We start from the raw sequence: 13,821 nt of genomic DNA, 5'->3' as shown, positions 1-13,821 counted from the left end.
ATAGATCAATATCATGCAACCCATCAGCGGAGGAGCCTGTAGACGTGTGCCTGGGAGGAGGCGGCGGCTGGGGCCCCTCCATGTCTGTACTGTATTAGGAGGAAGGGGCCCCTACATGTCTGTCCACCGGCCAATGACAGATCGGGGCTCTCCCGGTTACCGGCGGTGTACACAGCGGAGGCGGGTGTGCCCTGCACCCTCCATGTAGCTCCCAGGTGGTTGGGGGTTGTAGTCCGATCTCCCGGATGGTGGGGGTTGTAGTCCGATCTCCCAGATGGTGGGGGTTGTAGTCCGATCTCTCGGATGGTGGGGGTTGTAGTCCGATCTCCCGGATGGTGGGGTGTGTAGTCCGATCTCTCTGACCATGGAGGACGTATCTGAGGCCGGTAGGTCTCCCCCCGGTGTACCGGGAGAAGAGGACTTTGTATCGGTCCGGTCCCGGAGCAGACCCCCGGTCTCCATCCTCCTGTCCACCTTCCTGTTCTGTGCGGAGACGGCGGCCGCCTGCTGGATGGCGGCGGATTACGGGCGCTCGGAGGACGAGGTGTGGATGGCTCTGACCATTGTCTTCATGCTGGTCCCCTCCATCATGGTCCAACTCACCCTGACCTTCATCCATCGGGACCTGGGCCGGGACCACCCGCTGGTACTGCTCATGCACCTGTTACAGCTGGGACCCATCATCAGATGTGTGGAGGCGTTGATGGTGTACTGTCAGATGGGGCGCGAGGAAGAACCCTACGTGAGCATCTCCCGAAAAAAGCATCACCGCAGCTGGGGGGTGTTTGAAGAAGAGGAACGGGAGGTGGGACACTCTTTGCGGAGAATGGCCACGCATCGGAACGCCTTCAAGCGCACGGCCGTCATTCAGGCTTTTCTGGGCTCCACGCCGCAGCTCACCCTTCAGTTGTATGTCACGGTCCTGCAGAGATACGTCCCCCCCGCACGAGATTTCCTCATGGCGATGTCTCTAGCCTCCACCACCTATGGCGCTTTGGTTCTTAACATCTTGGCCATCCACATCAAATATGATGACTACAAAGTACAGTTGAGCGTGCCAGCCTTCGTCTGCATCATTCTGTGGAGGTCCTTGGAAATCGCCACCCGCGTTACAGTCATGGTGCTCTTTTGCGCAGGGCTGAAGGCTTGGGTGGCCATTGTGATTGTAGTGAATCTGGTGGCCCTCTTCCTATTGCCGTGGGTCAACTTTTGGAGAAGCGGGAACAGCATCCCAGAGAACGTAGAGAAAAACTTCAGCCGGATAGGTACCACAATCGTTTTGAGCACGGTGACGTTATTGTATTCCGCCATCAATATGTTTTGTTGGTCGGCTGTCCAACTCAACTTAACCGAAAAAGACCTCATTGATCAGTCCCAGAATTGGGGAAGACTGTTCCTCCATTATACTTTTAGATTACTTGAGAATGTCGCTCTGATTTTACTTTGGTATTTTTACAAGGAAGACGGCTTTGAGTATTTTTGCTCCCCGCTCCTCGTCGTGCAGCTGTTGGTGGGATATGCCGCTGCTATTTTTTTCATGCTCTTTTTCTACCAGTACTTTCACCCATGCCGTTCGCTGTTCAGCCATAACGTGTCGGACTTGTTAACGTGTGCGTGTTGCAAAAGAACAAAGCCTTTGCAGAGGCATGGGGTGGGAAGAGAGAGCATCGTATGATGAAGGTACTCCAAACTTGAGCAGAAAATAACTGTAGCAAAGTTGTGCTTGTTATCTTTTCACACGCTGTAATGTGATACATGATTCACTCAGGAAGAAGAGAAGTGCCTATGCCAAGTCTTATCACTGCAGAGCAGCTGTGCAAAGAGCACATTCAGCTGTCGCTCCTGCTACTGGTACAAGCAAAGACCTCAACGTCGTTCACAGTTTTATGTGCTTATAAAGCTGAACTCCAGGCAGACAAGCTAGATACGTAGACGACGTATAAATAAGGAGGTTGATTTACCTGCCTAAGGGTTTGTATTTCTATCCATCCAGCCCTGAGATTTATATAGCCATGTCACTCAGAACACACCTTTCGCTGTTATAGACCAGAGGTCCCCAACCCCTGGGCCATGGATCGGTACCAAACTGTGGTCTCTTAGGAGCCGGGCGTCACAGTCACATGGGAACAGAGAGCTTCTGGAGCACTTTACCGCCCCAGCAGCTGTCCTTTCCCGGGTCCAGTAGGGGGCAGTATGGTGCGCCATCACACAGCTCCTTTTTTTTTTTACATTATTTGAAGTGTATGAAACGTACATTTCATTTATGGCAATGTACAGCAGTGCGGTGCTGTACATTACTATGCAATTTTGAACGGTGCGCTGCGAGCAAATCCAAAAGATTGGAAGGAAGGGATAGTGGGACTTTTAAGGCGCCAAATATAAACTGGCGTAAATTTCATTTACCACTTGCCCACCGTGGGTCGTCATATGACGTCTTGGGCATCCTGCAAACACACATGCATTTGCAAGTGGCAAAACTTATGCTGCCGCAGTACTATGAGTGGGCGTGACTTTTACTTTTGACTTTTACCTTTTCTGTACATTTTTCACACATTAAAATTAATGGGCTGCCCTAATTGCAGTGCGTAAAATAAGCGAGTGCGCTCGGTCGCACCTTCAGGGTATGAATAATGCATGAATAATGCCTTAGGGTGCAACAGGAACCAAGGTCAGCATGCACCGCCCCCCACCCTAACACCCTAAAACCGCCGCTTTAATTTTACAGGATAGGGGGCTTCTTCCTGCAGCATCTTGTAAAGTTTTGAAATCAGCGTGGCCCCGCCCACACAGCTGCATCATTAATCCACAGGAAGTTGTGAATGAAAACACTACAGATCCCATCTGCCACCGGGACTTATTGTTGTCAATGGAGCGCGATGACGTCATTGTACTTGTAGTCCATTGATACTTCCTCCAGCTTCGTAGCTGAAGGTCCCTACGTGCTTGTACGGCGGTCTGCGGGAGCGATCCTGGGGGCGTGCACGCATTCCCACTCCCCAGCGGGGAAGCAAAACCACGGGGCCGGCGGCCCCGATTGCCCCCGGTCACCTGCGATCGCTCCCCGTGAAGAGGGAACGCCGGTCTGCTGTTGTAAACTCAGCAGACTGTTGTTCTCTCTGGAATCAATGCAGAGCGCCTCCTATTTAGGAACACAGGTCTCTGTGTTGATTTCACAAGCCCACCCCACACACAGTTAGAAAGCCCCCCCTAGACTCACACTTAACTCTTTGATCACCCCTGAGTTAACCCCTTCCCTGTCTGTGTCATTACTACAGTAACCAGTGCTAAATATAATGCACTGTCACTGTAGTAATGTCACTGGTCCCCCCAAAAGTGCCAAAAATATCAGTTAGGGGTCTGAACTGTCCGCCGCAATGTCGCAGTCCCACTAAAAATCGCAGATCACCGCCATTACTAGTAAAAATAAATAAATAACAATTACATAAATCTTTCCCCTAGTTTGTAGACGCGATAACTTTTCAAAATACGCTTATTGGGATTTTTTTTTTACCAAAAATATGAAGCAGAATACAAATTGGCCTAAAATGATAAAAATTTGATTTAAATTTTTTTTTTGCGAATGTTATATAGCGGAAAGTGAAAAATATTGTTTTTTTTCAGAATTGTCGCTCATTTTTTTTTTTTTATAGCGATAAAAAATTAAAATCGCGCAGGGTATCAAATACCACCAAAAGAAAGCTCTGTTTGTGGGGGAAAAAAGGACATCAATTTTATTTAGGTACAGCATCACATGACAGCGAAATTGTCCGTTTAAAGTAACGCAGTGCCAAATCGCAAAAAGTGGCCTGGTCATTAAGGGGGCAAATCCTTCCGCTCCAGAAGTGGTTAAAGATACAACATGAGACATACATGTATACTTATAAAAATTATATTTTATTTCACAAAAAAAAAAAAGCTACAACAAGGGGAACATCCCCATTACAGCATACCCTCCAAAAGAACTAACTATATGTATCCAAAAATCTGTTGCATATACATATCATCCAGATACTCTTATCCAGTTAGGCGGTCAACGCGTTTCGCTTAGCTTTGTAGCTTTTTCAAGACTGTTTGTTTATTTTTAAGGGTACAAACAGGATTATCTTAAAACAAACGTTTATTAGATATTATATAAACACATCACATGATTTCTTCTTAATTGTGATATTGCGTCATTTTATGGCCTACATTTGGTGACCGTTTTGGGGGCGCAGGGCTGCCGCCCCCCTATCCATGCGTCCGGCCCCCTAATCTACATGCAGAGCGCCGGACGCATGGATTCTAATGGGGTTTTTTTTTTGTTTTTTTAAGCATGTGATAGGCTTCAAAAAAGGGTGGACTCGGGGCGCAGAACACTGCGCCCTGAGCCTACCCAGTTGTGTGACAGTGGCGAATGAATATTCACTATTGTCACATGGATCCTCATCCTGGCCAATCATGAGACCCATTTCCCAATTGACCGAAAGGAGAAGCCATGGCATTAGCCAAGGAGGAAGGAGGAGACCCAGGAGACTGAGGAGAAGCCGCCGCTGCCTGCCTGCCCTCCACATGTTCACAGTGAGTGAGCCGTCGACTGGGGGGGGGGGTATGGTGTGCGGGCTGGTGTGGTACGGGGGGGTATGGTGTGGTCCGTCTGCCGCCCCCCCTCCCTGCCAATGGAGCACCAGCTGCCACTGCGTTTTTTTGATCCCTGATAAACCATTCTGGGGTGATCGAATCCCACCAAAAGAAAGCTCTACTTGTGTGGAAAAAAATGATAATATAATTTTGTTTGCGCACAGCATTGCAATTGACGGTTGATGTAGCGCAATGCCGAATAGCAAAAAAATGGCCTGGTCATGAAGTGGGGGGTAAATGTTCCGGAGGGCAAGTGGTTAATAAATACCTAGCTGCATTCATTTGTGTATTTTTTATATATTAATGTGCCTGGAGTTCAGCTTAAATGAAGAATTTTATTTTTTTTGTTTCCTATTTAAAATTGAAGTGTGTTGCACTTGTAACAAACAATATGCTGTCGTGAAATTTTACCTAAATTGGTAATATGCCTTCATTTCTAGCTGGAGCCTGCAACGCAAGCGGGCGAAATGAGGAGAGCGTAAGATTAAGCTTTGTTAAAGGATTGGTTGAAGGTGATATGATGAAATACAATGCTGTGACATCAAAAAAAAAAAAAAAAAATATCATGCATCCACTCCTGACGAAGTGGCGATTTGGGTCCACGAAACATGTTGATTCTGCGATCCTTCGATATAGCCAATGACTCCCTTACTATATTATTATTGGACCTATTTACATTGTGACTATACTCAATTACTGTATTATTTCTTGATATTCTACCTTGTTGGTTTTATGAATGTGAAATTGGGGACTCCCCTACTAGCTTCTGCATTTGATGACGTACAATTCATATGTCATGTATATTTTTATATTTGTATGTACAATAAATGTGTCACCTTTCCTGCCAGCCTAGCCATGTCCCTCATTTAAAGTCCCAACCCTTCTTCTTTTTGCAATTGATTAGGGATGGAGGTGCACGGCTAATCCCACCGTGCGCCTCATTCAAAGTCCCAAACTTCGCCCATGTACTACATGATTAGGGATGGAGGGACATGGTTTGTGGCTGACAGGTTTATACTTGTTTATATTTGTTACCCCTTGGCCCAATGTGGGGTCAATTAGACTTCCCCTGGTTATCCCCGGGGGGGGTTGGTTGTACACCTCTTTTTTGCTACTAACCAGATATAAATATCTTTAATATTATTCTTTGTTACTCTTGCAGCATTTTTCCCCTTATACATTGGTGTGTATTGGCCTTGGCTATTGGGTGACCCCTGGTTACCTTCCCGGGAGCTGCGATGCGTGTCACGCGCCCTCCCTTTCTCCCTTTGCCTCTTAGCACAGGGGGTCGGGTGGGCTGTCCCGACGGCCTCTGTTTCCATCATTAGTGCAGTAGCTGGCCCGCTGGATGGTCATGCCAATGGTGCTTGCCGTTCCGGCGGGTCTATCCATGCACTATCGTGATGCTGGGTCCACAGTGTTTTGCGGCTCTTGGCTGATGCAGGGCACCTCTGTTTGGAGTCTGGGATTTGCTTTTGGTACTTCTTGTCATTCACCTCTTCTCGTCCCTATTCTCATGCTTTACTATTCACGGGAAATGTACTGCTCCTGCTTTTCCAATTCAGGCTCAGGTTCCTCTTCTTTTCACACCATCCCTCTTTTTCTCTTTCTCCTTGGGCTTCATGTGTTCATGATCATCACCCCATCACGCCTTATCCTTACCTATCCTTGGCTTTTGGCACGTATCCAACAGATTCAGACTATTTTGTTTCATCTGTTCAAGTCCTCTACTGTTTTCTTTTCACAATTGTAGCACTATGACACCCCATTATGAATATAACTATTCATCATTACTATTTTTATTATAATGCCAGCCTAGCCATGTCCCTCATTTAAAGTCCCAACCCTTCTTCTTTTTGTTATTTCTCCAAAGGAAAGTTTAATTTACTTTAATTTGCTCATGAATTTCAACTGTAATCGGGGTATGATCTGACCATGTAATATCATGAATTGTGGGATGGGCAATTTTATGAAGCTTCATCAAATCGTAAGGTATTAGATCAATTTTTGAATAAATGTGTGGGCAAGAGAAAAAGGTGAAATATTTTTCTGACGGGTGATGGCAGCGACATACATCATATAGCACATCATATAACGCCTCTGTATGCAACAGGGGTTGTACAGATTGTCTACGAGTAGAAAGGGGGAGGAGGTGCTGTCTACTGATTGGTCAACCACTGAGTTGAAGTCACCCAGCAAAAGAAGGTTTCCCTTACAGACACCTCTAACTTTGGTCAAGTGCTTTTGCAAAAATAAGATTTGGCCTTGATTTGGAGCATAAACATTATCAATTGTGTAGTCAACATTATTATTAGTGCATACTAATATAATGTATCTACCATTGTCCTCAGCAAAGACACTGGAGGAGATGTACTAAAGCTGCTGCACATAAAATCTGTTGCAGCTCTGCGTGGTAGCCAATCAGCTTTTAACTTCAGCTTTGACAATTAAACCTGAAAGCTGATTCGTTTCTATGCAAAGCTGCACCAGACTTTGCACTCTCCAGTTTTAGTAAAAAAAAATCCCCACTGTGTGCATTAATGGCTACTGAATTCATAACGGCAGTAAGGACCCCTTTCTTTTTGGTCTTAGTATTTGCATAAAATATATGTGGGTATGCTTTATTCGTGCATGTTGTGCATTTTGGGGGTCTGGATACCATAAAATGTGTCTTTTGAATACAGAGTACATCCCCTTTCAATTTTTAGCCTGCTGCCCACATGGATTTACACTTATAGGGGCTATTCAGCCCTTTAACATTAAATGAAATCTATAGCCATTCTAAATCTATTACTCTATGCACAAATACTGTAGTTGCATAACACAAATGCCATTATAGTCCAAGATAAAAGTAGAAAACGGGCTCCTCAGGTAGGCAACTTTACTTGCAAAAGTTTTTTTATTTTGTAAGACATGTGTATAATAATAACATACATTCTCAGGAAATATTGCATAAGTAAGGCATACAATGTGACCTATACAGAGCCCACTTGGGAAGGGCCTTCAAAACGATAACAATAGCAACAATGCAAAACGAGATAGGCATGTTTACTAAAATAGGATTACTAAAATGTCCGAGGATCATAACAAAGTCCTAGCCCGCTAGCGAAGCATAGAAACACATAACCTTGGACCTCCAGGTAAGTTCCAATTGCCCTCTGTAAACCAGGAAGGGGAACCCCCCCACCCTGAATCTTATGAACTGGGTTTGCATACAATCACCCTCTGAAGATATAGGTCCTGAGAGAGGTAGATACCCTATAAGCCACAAGAAAGGAGGAAGTATGGAGTATCAGAAAGGAAGAAAAGGAAAGGAAAAAAAGGAAAGAACGCAAGAAGAGAAAGGGGATAGGAGAAAGGATGGAGATGCTGGAGTGGATGCGAGAAAGGACAGGGTGGAGAAATTACAAAACCCCTCCAGCCACTCAACCCGTCAGATAATTCGGATGAGGGAGGTGAGATGTACAGACACCAGGGTTCCCATACGGCTTCAAATTCCGCTTGCTTGTCACGGAAGATGCTAACCATCTTCTCCTTTGTCATGATCCAAGAGATTTTGCGTTTGGTCGCCCCCATAGAGACCAAGGGGGACTTCCACGCCCGAGCCAAGGTAAGCTTCCCCCCCAACAGCATGAAGTGCATGAGCTTCAAACTGGTTCTGGGCCCTCTTACACCAGGGCCAAGAAGCAGCGCTACTTCCGGGATCCTGGGAGCTGGAAGCCCAATAACTTTGCGGATCAGACAAAACAATTTATTCCAAAAACTACGGATACGCGGGCACTCCCACCAAATATGGAGCAAGGAACCCTGATGTCCGCAATCGCGAAAGCAAAGAGGATCAGTCCCCGGGTACATTCTGGCTAGACGGGTGGGAACAAGGTACCAACGAGTAATAATCTTAACATTAGCTTCTACTAGAGACATATTTAAAATACCTTTAAAAGCCCTCCGGAAAATGGAGTTCCAGGTGTCCGGTTCCCACGAAAGCTCCAGATCCCTTTCCCAGGAAAGGGCATAACCAGGCTTGTCAGGTGAGTCGATCAAAGCCCTGTAAATTAACAAAATACCTCCCCTCTGGACTTGAGCTTGTGCACACCAGCATTCATAGGAAGTGGACCGGGGTTCAACATCTGAACCTGCGACCAAGGAAGATAGGAAGTGTCTAATCTGGTGTAACCTAAATTTTTCTGAGGAAGGCATATCAAGCTTACTCATACAGTGTGCGACCGACAAGGGGCCCTGAGGGGAGAGGAAGTGTCCTATCCTGAATAGTCCCTTGTTGGTCCACCATCTAAGAGCACTTATGTTTAGTCCCGGAACAAAGTCCGGATTGTTAAAAATATGTGTCATGGGTTTGTGAGCCGAGATAAGTGCAGGATGTGTATATAGTCTATCGCACAGCGCTAATAAGTGAGAGAGGGAAGGTGCCAATACAGGAGGTCTCCTGCTCGGAGGGGCCCAAACCAAGAAATCTATAGTGTGATTAGGGACCGCTTGTCGTTCCATTTCAACCCAGTCCGGTCTGCCCCCCATAGCATAAACTACCGAGAATTGTGCCAGTTGGGCCGCTTGATAGTATCTCCAAAGCAGGGGGACCCCTAGGCCCCCCTGTAAGCGGCTTCTGAAAAGGACCCTCCATGGGAGTCTGGGTCCTCTGATGCCCCAAATAAACTGAACTATCTTGGATTGAAGCTTCTGCAGTTTCCCTTTAGTTATCTGTATCGGGAGTGATCGAAAAAGGTACAATATCCTGGGGAGAAGGTTAATTTTGACAGAATGAACTCTTCCCAACCAGGAAATGTTCCCTCTGGCCCAAAGTTCCATATCAGTGGACAATTTAGCGAACAGAGGCGTGTAGTTGGCTTGGTACAAAGAAGAAATGGAGGTGGTCAAATTGACCCCCAGGTACGGGATAGAGGAGGAGGCCCAGGAGAACGGAAAATTTTCCCGGAGGGTCTGCATTATTGACTGCGGGAGACTGACGTTCAAGGCTATTGACTATTGACTGACTATTGAGAGATTTACCTGGAGGCCTGAGACTTTCCCAAACTCATCCAACAGTCGGAGAAGATTGGGACTAGTAATGATCGGGCTCGAGAGGAAAAGGAGAAGGTCATCCGTGAACAATGCGCACTTGTGTTCTCTACCCCCGCATGAAATCCCTTTAATATCAGGATGGCTTCTGATTGCTATAGCCAGCGTTTCGATGGCCACTGCAAAAATGAGGGGGGGCAGTGGACAGCCCTGTCTGGTCCCCCTGTGTATCGGAAAGGTGTCAGAATAGTGGCCCTGCAGTTTCACGTTCGCAGTAGGAGAGGAGTAGAGGGCTCTTAAGGCATTTAAGAAAGAGGGGCCAAATCCCCACCTGCTCAAGACATCAAACACATACGGCCATTCGACCGTGTCAAAGGCCTTCTGGAGGTCCAAGGAAAGGAGGAAACCCTGTTGGGGTCTCCCTCCATCCCAGGGGGCCCCCAGAAGAGAAATGATGTCCACAGCCCTTCGGATCTGGTCAGGTCCCTGCCTCCCCGGCATGAACCCCACCTGATCTTTGTGAATATAGCGGCCTATAAAATCCACCATCCTATTGGCCAATATTTTCGTCATAATTTTTAAATCGTTATTAATCAGTGAGATTGGTCTATAATTTTTAACGTCAGAAGTGTCCTTGCCCGGCTTCGGGATAACCGAAATGTATGCCTTATTGACCGAAGCCTCTAATTGCTGTCCCTGTCGAAGGGAATTAAAAAAATGCGCCAAATGCGGGGCAAGCACTGGACCAAACGCTTTATAATAACCCGAAGAAAACCCATCAGGCCCGGGGGCCGAACCCTTTTTCAAATGTTTGATAACCTCTAAGATTTCTAACTCCGAGATGGGGGATTCCATGGATTTCATATGAGCTTTGGAAATACTGGGTAATGCAAGGCCATCCAGGAAGGCTGTCCTGCCCTGGAAGGTCGCTCCCTCACTGGGAGTGTACAACTGAGAATAGAATTTGTGAAAAGCAGTCATAATTTTTTGTGGGTTCTGAGTCATGGACCCATTAGAAGTCTTAATTTTGGGAAAAGCATAGGATCTGGGTCTGGGGGAAAGTTTAGCAGCAAGCCGAGGTCCTATTTTGTCGCTTTGGTAATAGAACTGTGCAGAGGACCAACGTAAACTTTTCTTTGCCTGGGTGGTAAGAGCCATGTTCAGGGCCAGACGACCCACTTCCAAACACTGTCGCGACGCTAGAGTGGGGTTTTTCTTATGAGCCCTAGACACTTCCTGGAATTCCCTTTCCAGTTTAGTTATATCAATTTGATTTTCCCGCTTAAGTTTTGCCGCCAGCTGGATAAGCTTACCCCGCATGACAGCCTTATGAGCAGCCCACATGGTTTCTGGCGAGACCCCGCTTTGTGCGTTCAATTGTAAGTACTCAGTAATGTCTTTTTCCAGCATATTGCAGAGAGAGGGATTACTGAGCAAAGATTCGTTTAGGCGACACCTGCGCACCCCATCCCGCGATCTAGGGGACAGGAGGTCCAAGACGACCACGGAGTGATCCGATAGAGGCGATTCCCTAATATTCGCTTTAACGGCCAGAGGGACATCAGCAGATGACAGAAAGATGTGGTCAATCCTGGCAAATGTACCATGAGGGGCAGAGAAATGTGTGTATTCCCTGGAGGAAGGGTTGAGTTCCCGCCATATGTCTATCAGACCCAGTGAGTGAAATTGCTTGGCGATGGTGAGACCACATTTGGGTGGCCCTAAGACCCGAGGGCGCCTAGGGATGGACTTGTCTAGCATCTTATCAAAAGACGTGTTGGAGTCCCCCCCAACTATCAAGGTACCTGTTAAATACGGTTTAAGCTTCGTCCACATTTTGGTGAAAAACAAAGCCTGTCCCTGATTGGGGGCATAGTATGACACGCGAACCTGTAGGGAATGCCCTCCATTGTCCCCGACACCAGAACATATCTCCCTTCCGGGTCTCTAACTTCTGATGTGGGGGAGAAGCCCAAGTGTTTAGAAAAGAAAATGCCAACCCCTTTTGTCTTATTAGCTGCATTGGCCAGGAAGAAATTTGGAAATTTGGAGTGTATGGATTTAGGCAAATAATTATCAGGAAAGTGGGTTTCCTGGAGCAGGAGCACTTCAAATTTTTGGGAGTGTGAATGTTGAAAATATTTCCGTCTCTTAACTGGGGAATTCATGCCCTGAACATTGTGCAATGCAATTTTTAGAGGAGCCAGAGATGGTTTACTGACAGCCATAAGTCCAGAGAGGAGCTAAAACGCCAATGAAAGACCCACCTGAAGTCCTGAAGAATTCGGGAAGTCGGAGGAACCGGAGCACCTTCACAGCAGTCCACCCACCGTCCGAAAAGGAGACAGAGTCCATTCCAGCATCTGAAGAGAAAGCAGACAGATAAGAGAGAGAAAGCCAGAGAAGAAGAGAAAGAGACGGGGAAGAGGAGGACCAACCCAGAGGCCCCTGAGGCATGTAAGCCAGGGGAGCCCCCCCTCCCAGGTCTGGGCCAGGCCCGCCTAGGCCAAGACCAGGAGACATGCAAAAGTTACCTGTCCGCGAAAGTTGCAGACAGACGTTTGACACCGCCCAGGGCATGTTACACTGGACGGGGTCAGAGGGAGGCGCAAAGCTCGCGCCCCAGACCAACCCGGCCCCAACCCAAATGCGATGATAATGATCATAAACGTAAATACACAATTTTTGGTGGAAACCAGGACCAACAACCCGTCCCAAACCCCCCACCCTGCAAACATGTATGTCATTCCGGATGATGAATCAAGGAGTGGTGACTCCCTCTACTTCCTCTGGGTGGTGGTGGAAGGACCCAGGCAGAGGCTATACAGCCCCAGCGGGCGACAGGCAACAAAACCGTGCGACCCCGTGGTTATCCACCAGCCCCCCAAAGCAAAAATGTGACTCCCACAGCTAGGATGAGGTATGGGGATATCGGGTAAGAAAAGAGCCGTACAGCCAGATTTCAATGTACGGCCAACCTGTAAGAAAAATAGCAACAGATAGCAAAAAATTTTTACCAACTTAACACACCAGGCCTGGTCCCAGGCCTGAAATTAACCGGGAACAAAGTTCAAAAATGGTCCAAGGGGTCCCCTATCTGAGAAAAAAAAAAATGAAATCATTTCTCAGAGAGAGGAGATGGAAGAAAAAATTGGAACACAAAAAAAAAAGCTGGAAAGCAGTTCAGGTGACATGCGAGTCCTTGGATCGCTTGGATTGTTTCTTCACCCACGCCTGGGCAATGGGGCTGGCTGGAGAAGGCCTTTTGGAGGGGCCAGCTGGAGCCGGGGATGTAGAACGGGAGAGTTCCAGGGAGATGATGCCCAATTGTAGAAGGAGTTTTTCGCCTTCCTGAAAGCTGGAGAAACCAAGTGTCTTACTCTTATAGGCGAAAGAAAGACGGAATGGGAACGACCACCAGTACTTGATTGCCTTTTGGGTTAAAGCATGTAGAAGCGGTTTAAGAGAATGCCTTTTCTGGATCATCAGGGGCGATAAGTCCGCGAAAATTTGGACCGGGTGTCCTTGAGTTTTCAGACGATCAGAGGACCTGGCAAGTCGCATGACTTCTTCCTTCACTTTATAAAAGTGTGGCTTTACCACAATGTCCCTGGGGAGATTATCCTTCTGGTGTGCTTGGAGGGCCCTGTGTGCCCTGTCTAACTCCAGCCTATGTGCTGGTTTTTTGGGAATCAGGGAAGCAATAAATCCTTGGACAGCGTCATGGACATCCTGAACTGCTTCAGGTAATCCCCTAATGCCAAAATTGTAACGCAGTGAGCGATTTTCAAGGTCATCAATTTTGGAAATGGCGGTTTCCAGGCGATCGGTTAGATCCTGAATGCGGTCAGTGTTTTGGTTAGTCCTGGAGACTGTTTGGTCCATCTTGGACTCCATGATTTCAATCCTGGAGCCCAGGTTTTGTAGATCTGCTTGGATGGTGTGTGTAATTTGGCTGGCTGTCTGAGCTAAGCCATCAGATAGCATCTTAGAGAAGGCCGACATCATGGAATTAAAGTCCAAAGAATGAGCAGGGGGAGTAAGCTCAGAGAGGTTGGATACTGAGGGGCCCTAGGGAACGCCCGATGAGCGACTCTGTGGATGTTGGGGATGGGACAGCGATGATGCTGTTACTCACTGCGCCTTCCGGGAGTGCATGGGGAGCTAGGA

General features: G+C 47.1%; 1 protein-coding gene across 1 annotated transcript; it reads left to right on the top strand.

Annotated features, from left to right (window-relative positions):
* The first annotated feature begins 110 nt into the window (after nucleotides 1-110).
* On the top strand, nucleotides 111-1,983 carry LOC309552029 (endoplasmic reticulum membrane adapter protein XK-like). Its single transcript, XM_082252777.1, has 2 exons — nucleotides 111-231; nucleotides 320-1,983. Exon 2 carries the CDS (start codon nucleotides 365-367, stop codon nucleotides 1,673-1,675), a length of 1,311 nt encoding a protein of 436 aa, XP_082108903.1. The 5' UTR covers nucleotides 111-231; nucleotides 320-364; the 3' UTR covers nucleotides 1,676-1,983.
* Nucleotides 1,984-13,821: the final 11,838 nt, after the last annotated feature.

The sequence above is a fragment of the Pelophylax lessonae genome, assembly GCF_965119305.1.
Source record: "Pelophylax lessonae genome assembly, chromosome: 4".
NCBI classification, from domain to species: Eukaryota; Metazoa; Chordata; class Amphibia; order Anura; family Ranidae; genus Pelophylax; species Pelophylax lessonae.
The sequence above is the reverse complement of the archived record's forward strand: the minus strand, read 5'-3'. Positions and strand labels throughout refer to the sequence as shown.

What these genes read in the sequence shown, in the direction of transcription:
- LOC309552029 (XM_082252777.1), top strand. Translation starts at nt 365, where the DNA reads ATGGAGGACGTATCTGAGGCCGGTAGGTCTCCCCCCGGTGTACCGGGA.